Source organism: Electrona antarctica (assembly GCF_951216825.1).
Source record: "Electrona antarctica genome assembly, chromosome: 5".
NCBI lineage: Eukaryota > Metazoa > Chordata > Actinopteri > Myctophiformes > Myctophidae > Electrona > Electrona antarctica.
The window spans coordinates 48,120,282-48,133,795 of NC_136810.1; the positions used below are offsets into that span (position 1 = coordinate 48,120,282).

Consider the following 13,514-nt stretch of genomic DNA (forward strand, 5'->3'; position numbering starts at 1 on the left):
TGAATGTGTCTCAAAGCTCCTTGGAGGGGGTCGTCTATTGTAGTAGAAGGATGGGGAGGCATACTTTGGTTCGACATATCATTGGTTCGAAGGAGCATTGGTCCGAGGTGCGTTAAGGGTTGGGAGAGGGTTAGGTTTAGGTGTGCTGCCCCGTGGGAGGTTAGGGTGAGGGTTTGAGGTAGGTCGTCGTTCGGACCAATGGTATGTCGGACCAAACGGCAAACGCATGCACCCAGAAGGATGAGTGAATGTGTCTCAAAGCTCCATGGAGGGGCTCGTCTATTGTAGTAGAAGGAGGATGTAAGAGGTGCAAAGTAAGGTGATCATCACTAAAGTACTTCCTGCCTGTGGACGTGATGGTGTGATGAGAGTGATGATAAAAATGTATATATTTTTTTTCAATATTTTTATTGATTTTTACATTTTATGACAAAGACAGGAAAAAACAAAAAACAAACAAAACAAAAGACAGCTCAGCTCAGACACGTTGTGGAACAATGGACACAGTTATACACCTATAACCATTACCTACATCGAACCAAAACATAAAATACAAAAATAATATACAAATATGGACACATTCAGTTTGGTGCTTGAAAGTCTAGATGGGTTAACAACTCCCCAGAGAAAATAAAATAAAATAAGATATGCATATATTACATACATACATACAAATAAATAACATACATAACTTTATAATTATCCATCAAGGTTAGTGGTATCGCTTCTGTCCAGGAACCCTATGGTCAAGGTGGTAGCTAACCGAGGGCCAACAAATCTCAAATATGGGTCGCATATTTTATAGAAGGCATCTGTTGTGGAGCGTAGCAGGCAATACAAATGTATCTTGATTGGGTCTGCACATCTCTACTCATCTGTACGTAACGTTGGGTCTGCACATCTCTACTCATCTGTACGTAACGTTGGGTCTGCACATCTCTACTCATCTGTACGTAACGTTGGGTCTGCACATCTCTACTCATCTGTACGTAACGTTGGGTCTGCACATCTCTACTCATCTGTACGTAACGTTGGGTCTGCACATCTCTACTCATCTGTACGTAACGTTGGGTCTGCACATCTCTACTCATCTGTACGTAACGTTGGGTCTGCACATCTCTACTCATCTGTACGTAACGTTGGGTCTGCACATCTCTACTCATCTGTACGTAACGTAGGGTCTGCACATCTCTACTCATCTGTACGTAACGTTGGGTCTGCACATCTCTACTCATCTGTACGTAACGTTGGGTCTGCACATCTCTACTCATCTGTACGTAACGTAGGGTCTGCACATCTCTACTCATCTGTACGTAACGTTGGGTCTGCACATCTCTACTCATCTGTACGTAACGTTGGGTCTGCACATCTCTACTCATCTGTACGTAACGTTGGGTCTGCACATCTCTACTCATCTGTACGTAACGTTGGGTCTGCACATCTCTACTCATCTGTACGTAACGTTGGGTCTGCACATCTCTACTCATCTGTACACCTACTCATCTCTACACCATCAAATTCATTGTGCACGCTGCCAGTGGGCCAAGAAAGTAAACCCCCATAATTACTTGAAGACTCTTTATTTTTTTTCCAAGTGAAACATTTTCATATTTTCTGAATTCTTAATCTCAGATGGACTGAACCACTGAACATGGCTCCACATTTAGGAAAGAATCAATATGCTATCAGTGATTCACAGGGAAGCCAGTTTGGTGTTTTTTTCTCTCCCTCTGGTATTTACTTGTGAGTCCTCCTCTTCTCTCCATGCCTGTCGTTCAACCATAATAGAGAGAACTCAATGTTATATTCATGAGGTCTTCAACGACAGTTGCAAAATCAATTCTAAAGACAGGCATAGAAAGTAAGTAGGTAGCTTGCACTTGCACTTGCCACTAAAATGTCACTGCTTCAATCGGGAGCACTGCGAGCCAAGTTGGAGGAAACTATGAAAACAATTTCCCCAAATTCAGTGGTGTCACTTTTTAAAAGTTGTTTGATGGGCACAACACAGCCTATAACTAGAGCTAGAGCCATCGGCCGGTCTCGATTGTAGTTCCACGCGTCGTTGGCTCCCTTGCGATGTTGCACTGCTAATTGTAGTGAGCAAGGAAGGTGTTGGTGTGAGTAATGAGTGTAAATGGATGCACAATTGCACATGGAGAATAGGGTGTAAATGCAGACGGGAAGTAGATGGAAATAAGATAGCATTTGTTGTGTATTGTGACTATTGTCATGTTGTAATGTATGACAGTGTTTGTAGCAAAGAGTAAGAAAGGCTAAATTGTAGTAAAATGAGATTACATTAGATTAAAATGAGATTACATCCAGGATATGACAGTATGAATGTGTCTCAAAGCTCCATGGAGGGGCTCGTCTATTGTAGTAGAAGGAGGATGTAAGAGGTGCCAAGTAAGGTGATGACTAAAGTACTTCCTGCCTGTGGACGTGATGGTGTGATGAGAGTGATGATAAAAAATACATCTTGATTGGGTCTGCACATCTCTACTCGTCTGTACGTAACGTAGCAGGGTTAGAAGGGGGTAGGAGTAAATAAGTCTTTACTTCTTCCTACTCCTTTTTGAACTTCAGGTGGAAGATCAATGATCACATTGTTGTCATAATTTTCTTATTTCATTCAAAAAAGAAATATACATGCATTGTGGTTCTTTTTTAATATTATTTTATTTTACTGTTTTACCTAAAGGTTAAAAAAAAAGAAAAATTAATTAGCAATGGATGAACTTTTTCATTAACCCATTTAGACCTGAAGACGATTCTACAACTGTCTTCTAAACCCTGACAGTTTTCTGAAAACCCTATGTTTCTATATCAGTGGTGCTCAACCTTTTTCATGTCGAGGACCCCCAAAAATATATGTAATTGGCCGCCGACCCCCATCTGAAAATATGTAGTTCCAGGGACGCCCCAGAAGCAAATATTTGAGTTAAAAAATTTCACGATTTAAAAAAAATAGCAGATCTACAAGCTCGTAGATCTATGAGCTTGTAGATCTGCTATTTTTTGTTAAATTTAGTTAAATAGCTAAAGTATAACATAATGCTTAAAACACCAAAATGGGTTCCTGCCCAGAATTGGTTAAACATCTTTTCTAAGTCTTTATGTTCTCTAAGCCACAATAGCGTAACTTTTCCATTAACACTGAAGGTAATTGTGTGAACAATAATGTCAAGTAAGCCACTCCAAGGAAAGAGCTCCCTTCAAATCATTTCAAGTGAAAGAGCGAACCTTTTCTTCACGCCACTTAATTTCAGTGTGGCTATTCCCTCTTACGCTAAAGGCTGTGGGAGGATTTTTGCATAATTGAAGAATGGAAGCAATCTGTTGAAAGCAGGACAGAAGTAGCCCACCTCTCTCTCTCTTAACACGATGGACGCCAAATCGCTTCGAAACCCGTCATATGACGGGTTCAGATTTAACCCCGGAGGTCGCCGAACCCGTCAGATGGCGGGTTGTAAGGTTTATAATATCAATACCAAGCAGCCGCAGCTCAACACTAACCTTTCGTGCTGCCCAGGCTGCTAGACAGCGCCTACATTCTTCCCATCTTATTGATTTTGATTCCCGCATAACTTCCGGGTATGATGATGATGGTGTCATGCGCATATTTCTCTATTACTTGGAATAGAGAAATAACTTTGATCGGAAATGGGTTGGCTGCGGTTCTGTACAGATGGTAGTCAGAAAAACATCTACCCCTCTCTTGTTTGTTGTTTTATAAACACTCTTCAACCGCAGAAGCCGTTGCATGGTAATTGTTGCTATTACCGAGCATGTGTGTGGGGTGCTGCTTTGAGTGCAGGAGATGAAAGCGTTGCCGCGGTGACATCTGAGAGATGCAGATATGATGAAGTTTACATCATTTGTCAAAACAAACAGTCAGTCAGGGGATGCGCGGCAGATGAAGTGAGCCCTGTATACTCACACGGTACAATCAGTGCACAGCGTTTATTCACTCAGCTCTGTTTAACATGAAATGAAAGAAATTACAATGAAATTCTGCTCGTATGCAGTGTAAATATCTGAAAGCATAGGAGTTATTTGTCTTTGCTGAGCAGTTCCATTCAAGCGCCAGATCCGACAAAATTAGACTTTGTCTGATGATCACTGCCTCATTCGCTTGTTTGATATTCTTGTATTAAAAGTAGAATGAGATTAAATTGAACATGACGATACTTTAATTAAATTGAATTTTGATATAACCAGAGAGAAGAGCACAAAGGAAGAGCAACAGACACAGACGGCCCAAGACGGGTGTGATATATTGAACTCCCGATCCCGACGGCCTTTACTGCATGTCTTCCCCCCCCCCATCTATCTCCCCCTTTCCTGTCAGCCTACTGTCTGTCCCTCATTGAGGGAATAGAAACACATCTTAAATCCCACCCTGTCCTAACCCTTCTGAGAATACATCTATATTGAGGTTGAATGTCCTCCCCACCCCACCCCGGGAATAGACTGTTGCAATTTTAACAGTTCCAAAAACTAGGCTATATACCTTGAAGACTAGTTTTTTTTTTTAAAAGAAACGTTTGCCCTTCATTGAGACAAAACTGTTGGAAAGTTTTCAGCAAAGAGGAGGCAGTGGTGTGTTCTGGCAGGATATAGGCCAAGAAAGGGGTACATGGAAGTCAAGAGATCCAATCTGCCTTGGAGACTTCATTTAGCATGCAATCAGCAGAGATATCCAACAGAGAGATCCAACTCATAGTTTTGTCATTCATTCTAATGCCATTATGGTCAGTTGAATCCCATACACTTAAGATGGTTACTTCTAAATATTCATCATTCTTGTGTCAAATTATGTAAGCATAATTACAAGACGCAAAAGGTGGATTTTCACACGGAAACATTTAACCTCTCATTTCACTGCTAAATGTCACCAGGTATACAGTTCCTCTTGGAACTGTGCTAACAGACATTTAGCTTGCTTACCGATCATCCTCAGCATACCAAAGTTAATTACCATCATGCTGTTTGTGTCATTGTGACTCTGGTGGTCTAGACCAGGGGTTCTCAACCCGTGGGTCGCGACCCCTAGGGGGGTCGCCAAATTATTTTGGGGGGTCCTGCAGTCAGTTTTATTGGTGGTGGGGAGGGGGCGGGGGTCGCGAGACATGGCCAAAGCATTTCCGGAGGTCCCCAGCCAAAAAAAGGTTGAGAACCCCAGGTCTAGACTCCACCACCACACCACATACACCATGGGTTCCCAAAGTGGGGTCTGGGGACCCCTAGGGGTACTTGAGGGGAGTTCCAGTGGGTACCTAGCTCAATTACAGATAGTTAGGAACCAAATGGACCCTTATGTGTCTGTAACTCAGAGAGTGTACAAATGGAACCAAATGGACCCTAACGGCTCCATTTGGTTCCATTTATGCACTCTCAGAGTTAAATTAACAGTGGTTTTACAATATAAATTGGGGTACCACAGATAGAAATACCATTAAACGGGGGATCCGTAGACTAATGCGTGTGAAACTGGGGATACATGAAATTAATATGTTTCGGAATCACTGCTAGAGCCGTAAAAATCCTCTCTTATGGGGGTCACTGGCATGCGTTTTCAAATGGGGGGTCTGTGGCCTAATAAATGTTGTCTTGGGGGTCCTCGACACGAAAACGTTTGGGAACCACTGACCTACACCTATAGCCTGAGCTAACGCTAGACCTTTCTGACCTAGATGGGAGGGCCGCGGCTCAGATTTACGCACCCCCACCATTGGTTCACCGATCTGTCCGTCAGCCCCGGTCTCTCCTCCCCCCCAGTGCAGCACTGTTATTGTGTCGACCAGAAGCAGAAACCACTGGTTGCTGGAGTATACCATTCTAACGGACTGTCAAAGTTATTTCCACAGAGTCGGCACACGTTGGTTTTTTTCTTAGGCGGTGTGGTGGGTTCTTTAGCCATTCTCCTCATTTTAGCCTCGTTTGAAGTTCCACTGGTAATGATTTCCTCACGGTGTTATTTTGACGAGTGCACACCGCTCAGAGCCCTGACGTCACATCATTTGAAGCGACGCCTACGCGGAAGGGTTGACTCCCACGTTTAGGCCAGTGCAGCCCATGCGTAAATCCAGGCTTTCATTTTTCGCGCAGACGAAATGAAAGCCTGGCTATACACCACCTACAATCCTTTTTCTCCCTCGCTTTCAACATTATTTCTATTCTGGCCAGGCGTCCCTGCTCACACTTGACCTTCCCTTCAAACTCAAACCTGACGACCACAAACCAGACACTGATGGAAATAACCCTGCCTTGAGCTTAACAGATGCAAGACTCTTGTGTTCCTCCTCAAGGTCCCCTAATGGGGGCCATTGTTGACTCTCTGCGACTATCCATTGAATACGGAATACATTTTTTTTTAGTGAAAATATTTACATTATTACTATTTCTATTTAGAAATTAAATACTCGTAAATACTCAATCTCATACTCAGACTAAGACCGTTTAGAAGAATTATGGTATATGGAGCTGTCACAGCTGATATATGACAAGTAGCTTATGATTCTCAAGAGGATCACAACTGAAGCAAATGATACGTGCCAAAACCTACTAATGTTTTATTATTGTCACATATTGGATTAGCAGCAGAGTGCCGTAGAAACTTAATGTAGCGATGATGGAGCAGGTTTATCCACAGTGTTTGTCTGACGACTTCCTCCTCCGGGCAAGTAGTAATTAGCCTTAAGTGGTTCCATTTGTCTCAGCTTTTAGCCACACAACCATACGGTAGCTGTGCATTGTGGCACTCCGTCATAATGGACTAATTATTGTGTGTGTGTGTGTGTGTGTGGTGTGTGGTGTGTGTGTGTGTGTGTGTGTGTGTGTGTTACCACCATGGATGACCAACATTTTCCTAAATTAATTTCAGCTGTTAACAGTGCCTGCAGGGGTTTGGGTGTGCACACGTGTGTGTGTGCACACATGTGTGTGCGCTCGTGCATATGCGCAGGTAATATAAATTAATAATAATAATGTTTCCCCTATTTTCCTCTCTCTCTCTCTCTCTCTCTGTCTGTCTCTGTGTCTCTGTCTCAATATGTTCTCCCGGACTCTGACTCATTTCACCAGTTGAAGAACAGTCTAAAAGATGACCTATGCTTGGACCAGGGACCAGACAGCGACAACATCCCCATCATGTACCTCTGTCATGGTATGACACCCCAGGTAGGTCAGTGTGCTCTGTTCCCTTCTGCTGTTTCCGCTGACTGTGGTGGTGCTTTTGTGTTTTAGTATTCCCTCATTATCGCTGTGCTGCTGAACGCACCCAGAGCAACGTAAACACTGTTCTACTTTTCAACCCCACGTTGTTGCTGAGCTGGTTCCTGGTTGGAGCCGCACTCCCATGCCCGAGTCTCTTCGAGAGGCTGGGGGGGAGACGAAAGAAGTCATCAATCATTGATCGTGAGGAGTCTCTTTAAGAAAAGATTCCTTATAGGGTCAGACCAATCGCATTGTTTTAACCCATTTTGGGCGGGAACCCCTTTTGGTGTTTTAAACTATGTTATAATTTAGCTATTGGAAAATAGCAGATCTACAAGCTCATAGCGCGCCACCGAGTGGCGCGCTACAAGCTTGTAGGTCTGCTATTTTTGAAAAATCGAAGAACGACTGACATAGAAACATAGCTTTTTCAGAAAACTGTCAGGATGTATAGAAGACATTTTTAGAATCTGATCTCAGGTCTAGTCTAAATGTGTTAAATGAAGGAAACTAGAAAGGTAAGGAATACACAATACTGGAAGACAGAAACATGACGGCGTCAAAGCGTCCCTCAGAGATAATGTCCTGACTGAAGACAGAAACATGACGGCGTCAAAGCGTCCCTCAGAGATAATGTCCTGACTGTGGCCGTGACTCATCCGCCTAATCCCAGCTTTAAAAACGACTATCCACCAGCAGTTCATGAACCGGTTCCAACAGGTTTAGAGCAGTTCATGAACCGGTTCCAACAGGTTTAGAGCAGTTCATGAACCGGTTCCAACAGGTTTAGAGCAGTTCATGAACCGGTTCCAACAGGTTTAGAGCAGTTCATGAACCGGTTCCAACAGGTTTAGAGGGACATGAACCGGTTCCAACAGGTTTAGAGGGACATGCCACTTGGCCCTTCCTGTCCTATCACACTGGAAAGGGTGTTCTATCTAGACAAGGACTCCACGCTGTAAAATCCTGAGTGTTGTACCCTTATGGGTCCATTTTTACACTCGAGAGTTAAAGGTGGCTGAAATTACCATTTTTGGTTCAAACAAAAATAAATGTTAAAGGGTTAAAGCTGTATATTCTGTAATATATGGTTGCTCATTAGCAGGGTAGGGGAGCCCCATCTCTCCACAGCTTCAGTAAACAGAGAATACCTATATGGTCACCAATTTCATCCAATAAGCTAAGAAAGCCCATGTATCAGCTTAATACTTATATTGTTTGAATTGCAATTCTGTTTGCTCATTTATTTGTTTCACTGCTTCCAATTTCAGTTGTTTAACCTTGTATGAGATCGCTCTCCTGATTGGATGAAATTGATATCCTGACCCGAAAATGTATTGGATGTATACAAATCCTTGCACGGAATGACCGGTTGCAGTAAGGGCATGTGATAGTTGCGCGCGCGCGCGCGCGCGCGCGCGCGCGCGCGCGCGCGCGCGCGCGCATGCGTGCGTGCGCCACAAATATGGTATCATTGTGTTTAGTGGGGACACTGAATCATTCTATATTCAACAAGGGAATATTACTGTGTATTTGCACTTTGTAATATTCCGTACCTCTGCAAATTAAAATTTCATATTTGACCGTCTACAGCGCTTACTGAATATTCACTGCTATAAAAATAGACATACAGCACGTAGAGGAAAACAAGACTACTAGGCTACATCCAAGCATAGTGTCTGGGAGAGTTTTTTGTAGGACGCAATGCCTCACCTCTATTGTAAGTCAAGTTAATAGCTTTGGCCATTGCCTAGCCATTCAAAACACACAGCCAGTCTATTTGAGTCCTACTCAATACAATATAGCTTCCAAAGGTTAGAATGTGTCATTGCCTCCCCTGTATTTTCCATTTCCATTTTTCTTTCCTGGGGATCAGCAGTCACTAATAACTAAGTTTGTAATACACTTTTTTTTAACTCTTTTTTTTTTATTTAGAAATATTTTCCTAGAGTCACTGAGGCCACTTCCATTGTAACAGAATGGGTTTCCCTGAGCGTGTCCTTCCATTGTAACGGAATGGGTTTCCCTGAGCGTGTCCTTCCATTGTAACAGAATGTGTTTCCCTGAGCGTGTCCTCACATGATCTATACTGCTGTTGAGGAGCTTTATCCCACACGGGTGTATTGTGAACTGATCTCAGTTATAATGGGATAACTTGCGAAACGATACAGGTTATGAATGAAACCGCAGTTCTACGAATCAGGAGTGAGATCACTCACTTAAGCAATATTACACGAGAGTGTGGTTTAACGTGATTATTGCCACGACAGTGATGCGGTCAGGAACGAGACGAAGCGAGTGCATTATCGCATCACTGAAGTGGCAATAATCACGTTAAACCACACCCTCGAGCAATACATTTTTTTTAATGACGGATGTAGTCACTACGACCACAAATGTCGCAAGAAACTAGCTAGCCTAGCCACCGAGTTTGCTAGCGCTCTGTGAAAACAGCAGCTGAATTCTTTGTTTTGATGAGGTGGTGAATGGTGCTGGTTTGATCCATGGCTATAAGGCTGTTTCAACCAATCAGATTGCTTCCTCGAAACGACCTGTTGTATAATTGTGGGTAACGTGGGTAAGATCTAAATGGCTGGAATTGAGTCGCGTGGCCATGACATGATGATGTCAGCTCCCCCCTCTTAGGTGGTGTCGTTGCCAGAGTCTAACCAAAACACTCTTAGGCGCGATTCATACTCCTATTTTAGAGCCGAATAAAAGTCGGTTCGGCTCTGTAGAGCCTACAATGTGATGTCATTTGAGGTTCGGGGGTGCGGGTACCGTCCTAAAGTCGACTCTTCGGTGCTACTGAAAGTTTCTGACGAGCCGAAATCATTTCGGCACTACAGCGGTAAAATAGGAGTATGAATCGTCCCTTAGCCTGTAAAGCAAGAAAGGCATTTTTTGGTGAGGGATTCCAGTGCTCTGGCGCCCTCTATTGGTGACACAGAGGACGTGTGTGGACGCACCGCAATCATGGATCGCAGGTCGGGCCCCGAGCGCCCAATACACGTCTCACCATTGCAATCTCTCTTCACTATGTGCAATGGTGTCCTCATAGTTACTGTATGGGGTATATTTGTTTTGTTTATTGCCCTCTGCAGCATGGAGTTCATGCAGGGAACAATAGGGGCACAAACAATTTGGCTGTCTATCCCATCTCCTATTTGGCACTGCTGCAGGTGGACAACTGGACATGTCCTCTGTATGACTTGCCAGAAAAAACCCTTAATGAGCCCAAATGGAGAGTGGTGGAGGGTTACCAACTCCAACTCTGTCCCCGACTGCTATGCTGGGCACGTCTTCAAAGAAATTTCAAAGAAATTTCAAAGAAATTTCAAAGAAATCTAATATACAGTACGGCAATCTTCCCCGTGTTTCTTCACTAGTCCGATCCAGAAGAACACAGTTTGCCGGCCACTGCTACAGAGCTGACAATGAGGTTATATCTTCTCTGGAATCCTGCCTCAAAGCAGACCAGAGGTAGAAAACTGTCGTTCCCTGATGTCATCTCTAGGGACACATGCATCAGTAAGCAGGAACTGGGGATGGCAATTAGGCATGTAACGATATATCGTATATCGCAATATTTGTATTTATTTTTTTAGGGGGGGCTAGTGTGTGATATGAAATGTGAGCTGTAATCATATTCCATCATATTCACGTGCTTTTGGAGAGAAATGAGACAGACTCCATGCAGTCACTTTCAGTAGTAGAGGCCTGCAGAGGGGAGCTGTATGTGTCTGACTGTGCCCAGGTGATGGTCGTTAATTGATGCTCATTAATACAAGGAAGGAAGGAAGGAAGGAAGGCAATTATGTTTCTGCACTGTCAAATAGGTCTACATCTATATCCTAAGATGCCACATGTTAACTCGAGCTAGGTTTAAACAAGAAAGCTTGTTTACAGTTGTAATTTTACATGAAAAGTAATGCTACTTTTGCAATGTAGTTAAATAAAGATTGTGAAAAAAGCTTGGGGGGGGGGGAGAGAAATCATTAAAAATCATTTGTCTGGAAAATGATTGTGTTGAAAATATCGTGAAAAATCGTATCGTGAACCTCATATCGTGATACGTATCGTATCGTGAGTTGAGTGTATCGTTACATGCCTAATGGCAATGAAGGACCGGAAAGTCTGGCGTGGCATTGTGAAATCCATGACCTCGACGGAGGTCGAAAAATGATGATGACTTCTTCCTCTGCTAGGTCCTTTTGGCGGCTGCTGCAGGGGCAGGGGCCGCTCCTTAGTTTGGGGAGGGGGAGAGAGTCTTCATTTTGCGGTCCTCTGGCTGTCCCTAACGCTGCTTTGGCAGGTTGCTGTACTTGTACTGGCCTCCTCTCTATGACTACGGTTAGTTATTGAAACCTGATGATTGGTCACAAGTGTCCGTGTTACAGTGCAAACAGTCTATACTGTATTTACTACTGTACACACTACCACATTAAATGTTGAAATAAGGATTGGGAAAAAAAAGGCTGTCATGTTTTTAAAGTTATACCAAAAGACACAAACAATGATGTATATCCATATATCCATATGCCATGGATAAGGAGAGCTGTAGGGTTAAGGACCATGGACAGAGCTCACCTATTGACTGTACTATCTGTACTGCCCGGCACATCATGTTTTGATTTAGACATTTCTTTTCCTTTCTACTTTAAATGTATTGTCTTTTTCTCACTTCTTATCATGTTTTGAATTGTATGTGCAAATAAACTAAACTAAACTACTACTCAGCACCATGGACAGCGCTCACCTATCCACTGTACTACTCAGCACCACGGACAGCTCACATTCATGTGGTTTAGCCCACTCTGGGCGGGAACCCCTTTTGTTGTTTTAACTAAGCATTATGTTATACTTTAGCTATTGAAAAATCGTGAAAATGCGGCACAAATCTTTGAATATATATTCTTTCAAAAGACTTTTTTTTTGAACCACAGTGGTTCCCAAAGGTTTCTAGCCTGGAAACCAGATGGAAACTTTACAGGTCGAGACCCAAAACAAGTGAGATTAGACGTTTGCCCGTGACCTAAACTAAGGGAAATAACAGATCTACAAGCGCACAACGTGTCGCTTTGCGCCGTGTTGCACGTGCAGCTATTACCGGTGCACAACACGATGCGTAACCATGTACAGCTCATTCGTGACATAATAAAGACCAGAGGTCTGCTTTATTATCGTGGAGGTGCAGCCTCTCAGGATCATTCCACTGTTCACATCAAGAGCTTTATTCTTCTTAGAGTGTTCTCTGTGTCTTCAATTAATGCTTCATTGCACTCTGTTCTTTATTCCTTATTCATGGAGGGTCTTTTGTACCACCGTCCCCTAGGCCTGTAATCCTTATCCTTTTTTTGTGGTTCCTCCATCGCCTTAGATTAACTCTGAACACTCCCTATTTTAATAGAATCATTCCACTGGGATGTAGACATATATATATGCAGGTGCGTGCGTGCGTGCGTGCGTGCGTGCGTGCGTGTGAGAGAGAGAGAGAGGCTGGCTGTGAATAGTTGATGAATTGTTGAATGTTGGCGATGCATAATGTACGTAAGCTTCCTTTTCAGTCACTTGTCTGAGACAAGGGAGGGATGCACAGGAAGGTGAGAGGGACAGAGAGGGATGAAGGTGAGGGGGACAGAGAGGCAGAGAAGGAACTGACATGCCAAGAGATACGATGAGAGTGATGAGGGACGGGAAAGTGAGACCGCACACTGTTCTGTTTGTGGAAAAATTCCATATGGCCTTGTTGTTGTATGTACAGTATGTGTACTATGAGAGAACAGAGCAAATTTGGACTCATATGTACCTGTAAATGATATGAAACCTTGAATCTTTATGGTCAAATTGAGGATTTTAGTGTGCGAGACAGAATTACATACTGTCTTCAGGCTCAGTGGGTGGAATTTAAAATAAATCTGCTCTGGCAAATGTGGTGACGTCTATGAATAAATCAGTAAGTAACCACTGTTTTGTGAAGTGTGACCACACACACGCTCATCGTCTCAGTCTGACAGTAAACTTATATTAACCCATTTTGGGCGAGAACCCCTTTTGGTGTTAGCATTATGTTGTGCTTTAGCTATTGAAAAATAGCAGATCTACAAGCTCATAGCGCGGCACCGAGTGCCGCGCTAGAACTTGTAGGTCTGCTATTTTTGAAAAATCAAAGAACGACTGACATGGAAACATAGCTTTTTCAGAAAACTGTCAGGATTTAGAAGACACTTTTAGAATCTGATCTCAGGTCAAAAAGGGTTAATTAATATCAAAAAGATTAAGTGTGGCTGCTG

The 13,514-nt window shown here is 43.1% G+C and overlaps 1 protein-coding gene across 2 annotated transcripts in view; it reads left to right on the forward strand.

Annotated features, from left to right (window-relative positions):
• The window catches only part of LOC306922735 (polypeptide N-acetylgalactosaminyltransferase 18-like), a 199,234-nt gene that overhangs the window by 135,890 nt on the left and 49,830 nt on the right, over window positions 1-13,514 (forward strand). For both annotated transcript variants that reach the window (XM_079500548.1, XM_079500547.1), the window contains exon 9: window positions 7,090-7,185. In XM_079500548.1, coding sequence (XP_079356674.1) covers window positions 7,090-7,185 — 96 coding nt within the window. The remainder of the gene's footprint in view (window positions 1-7,089; window positions 7,186-13,514) is intronic.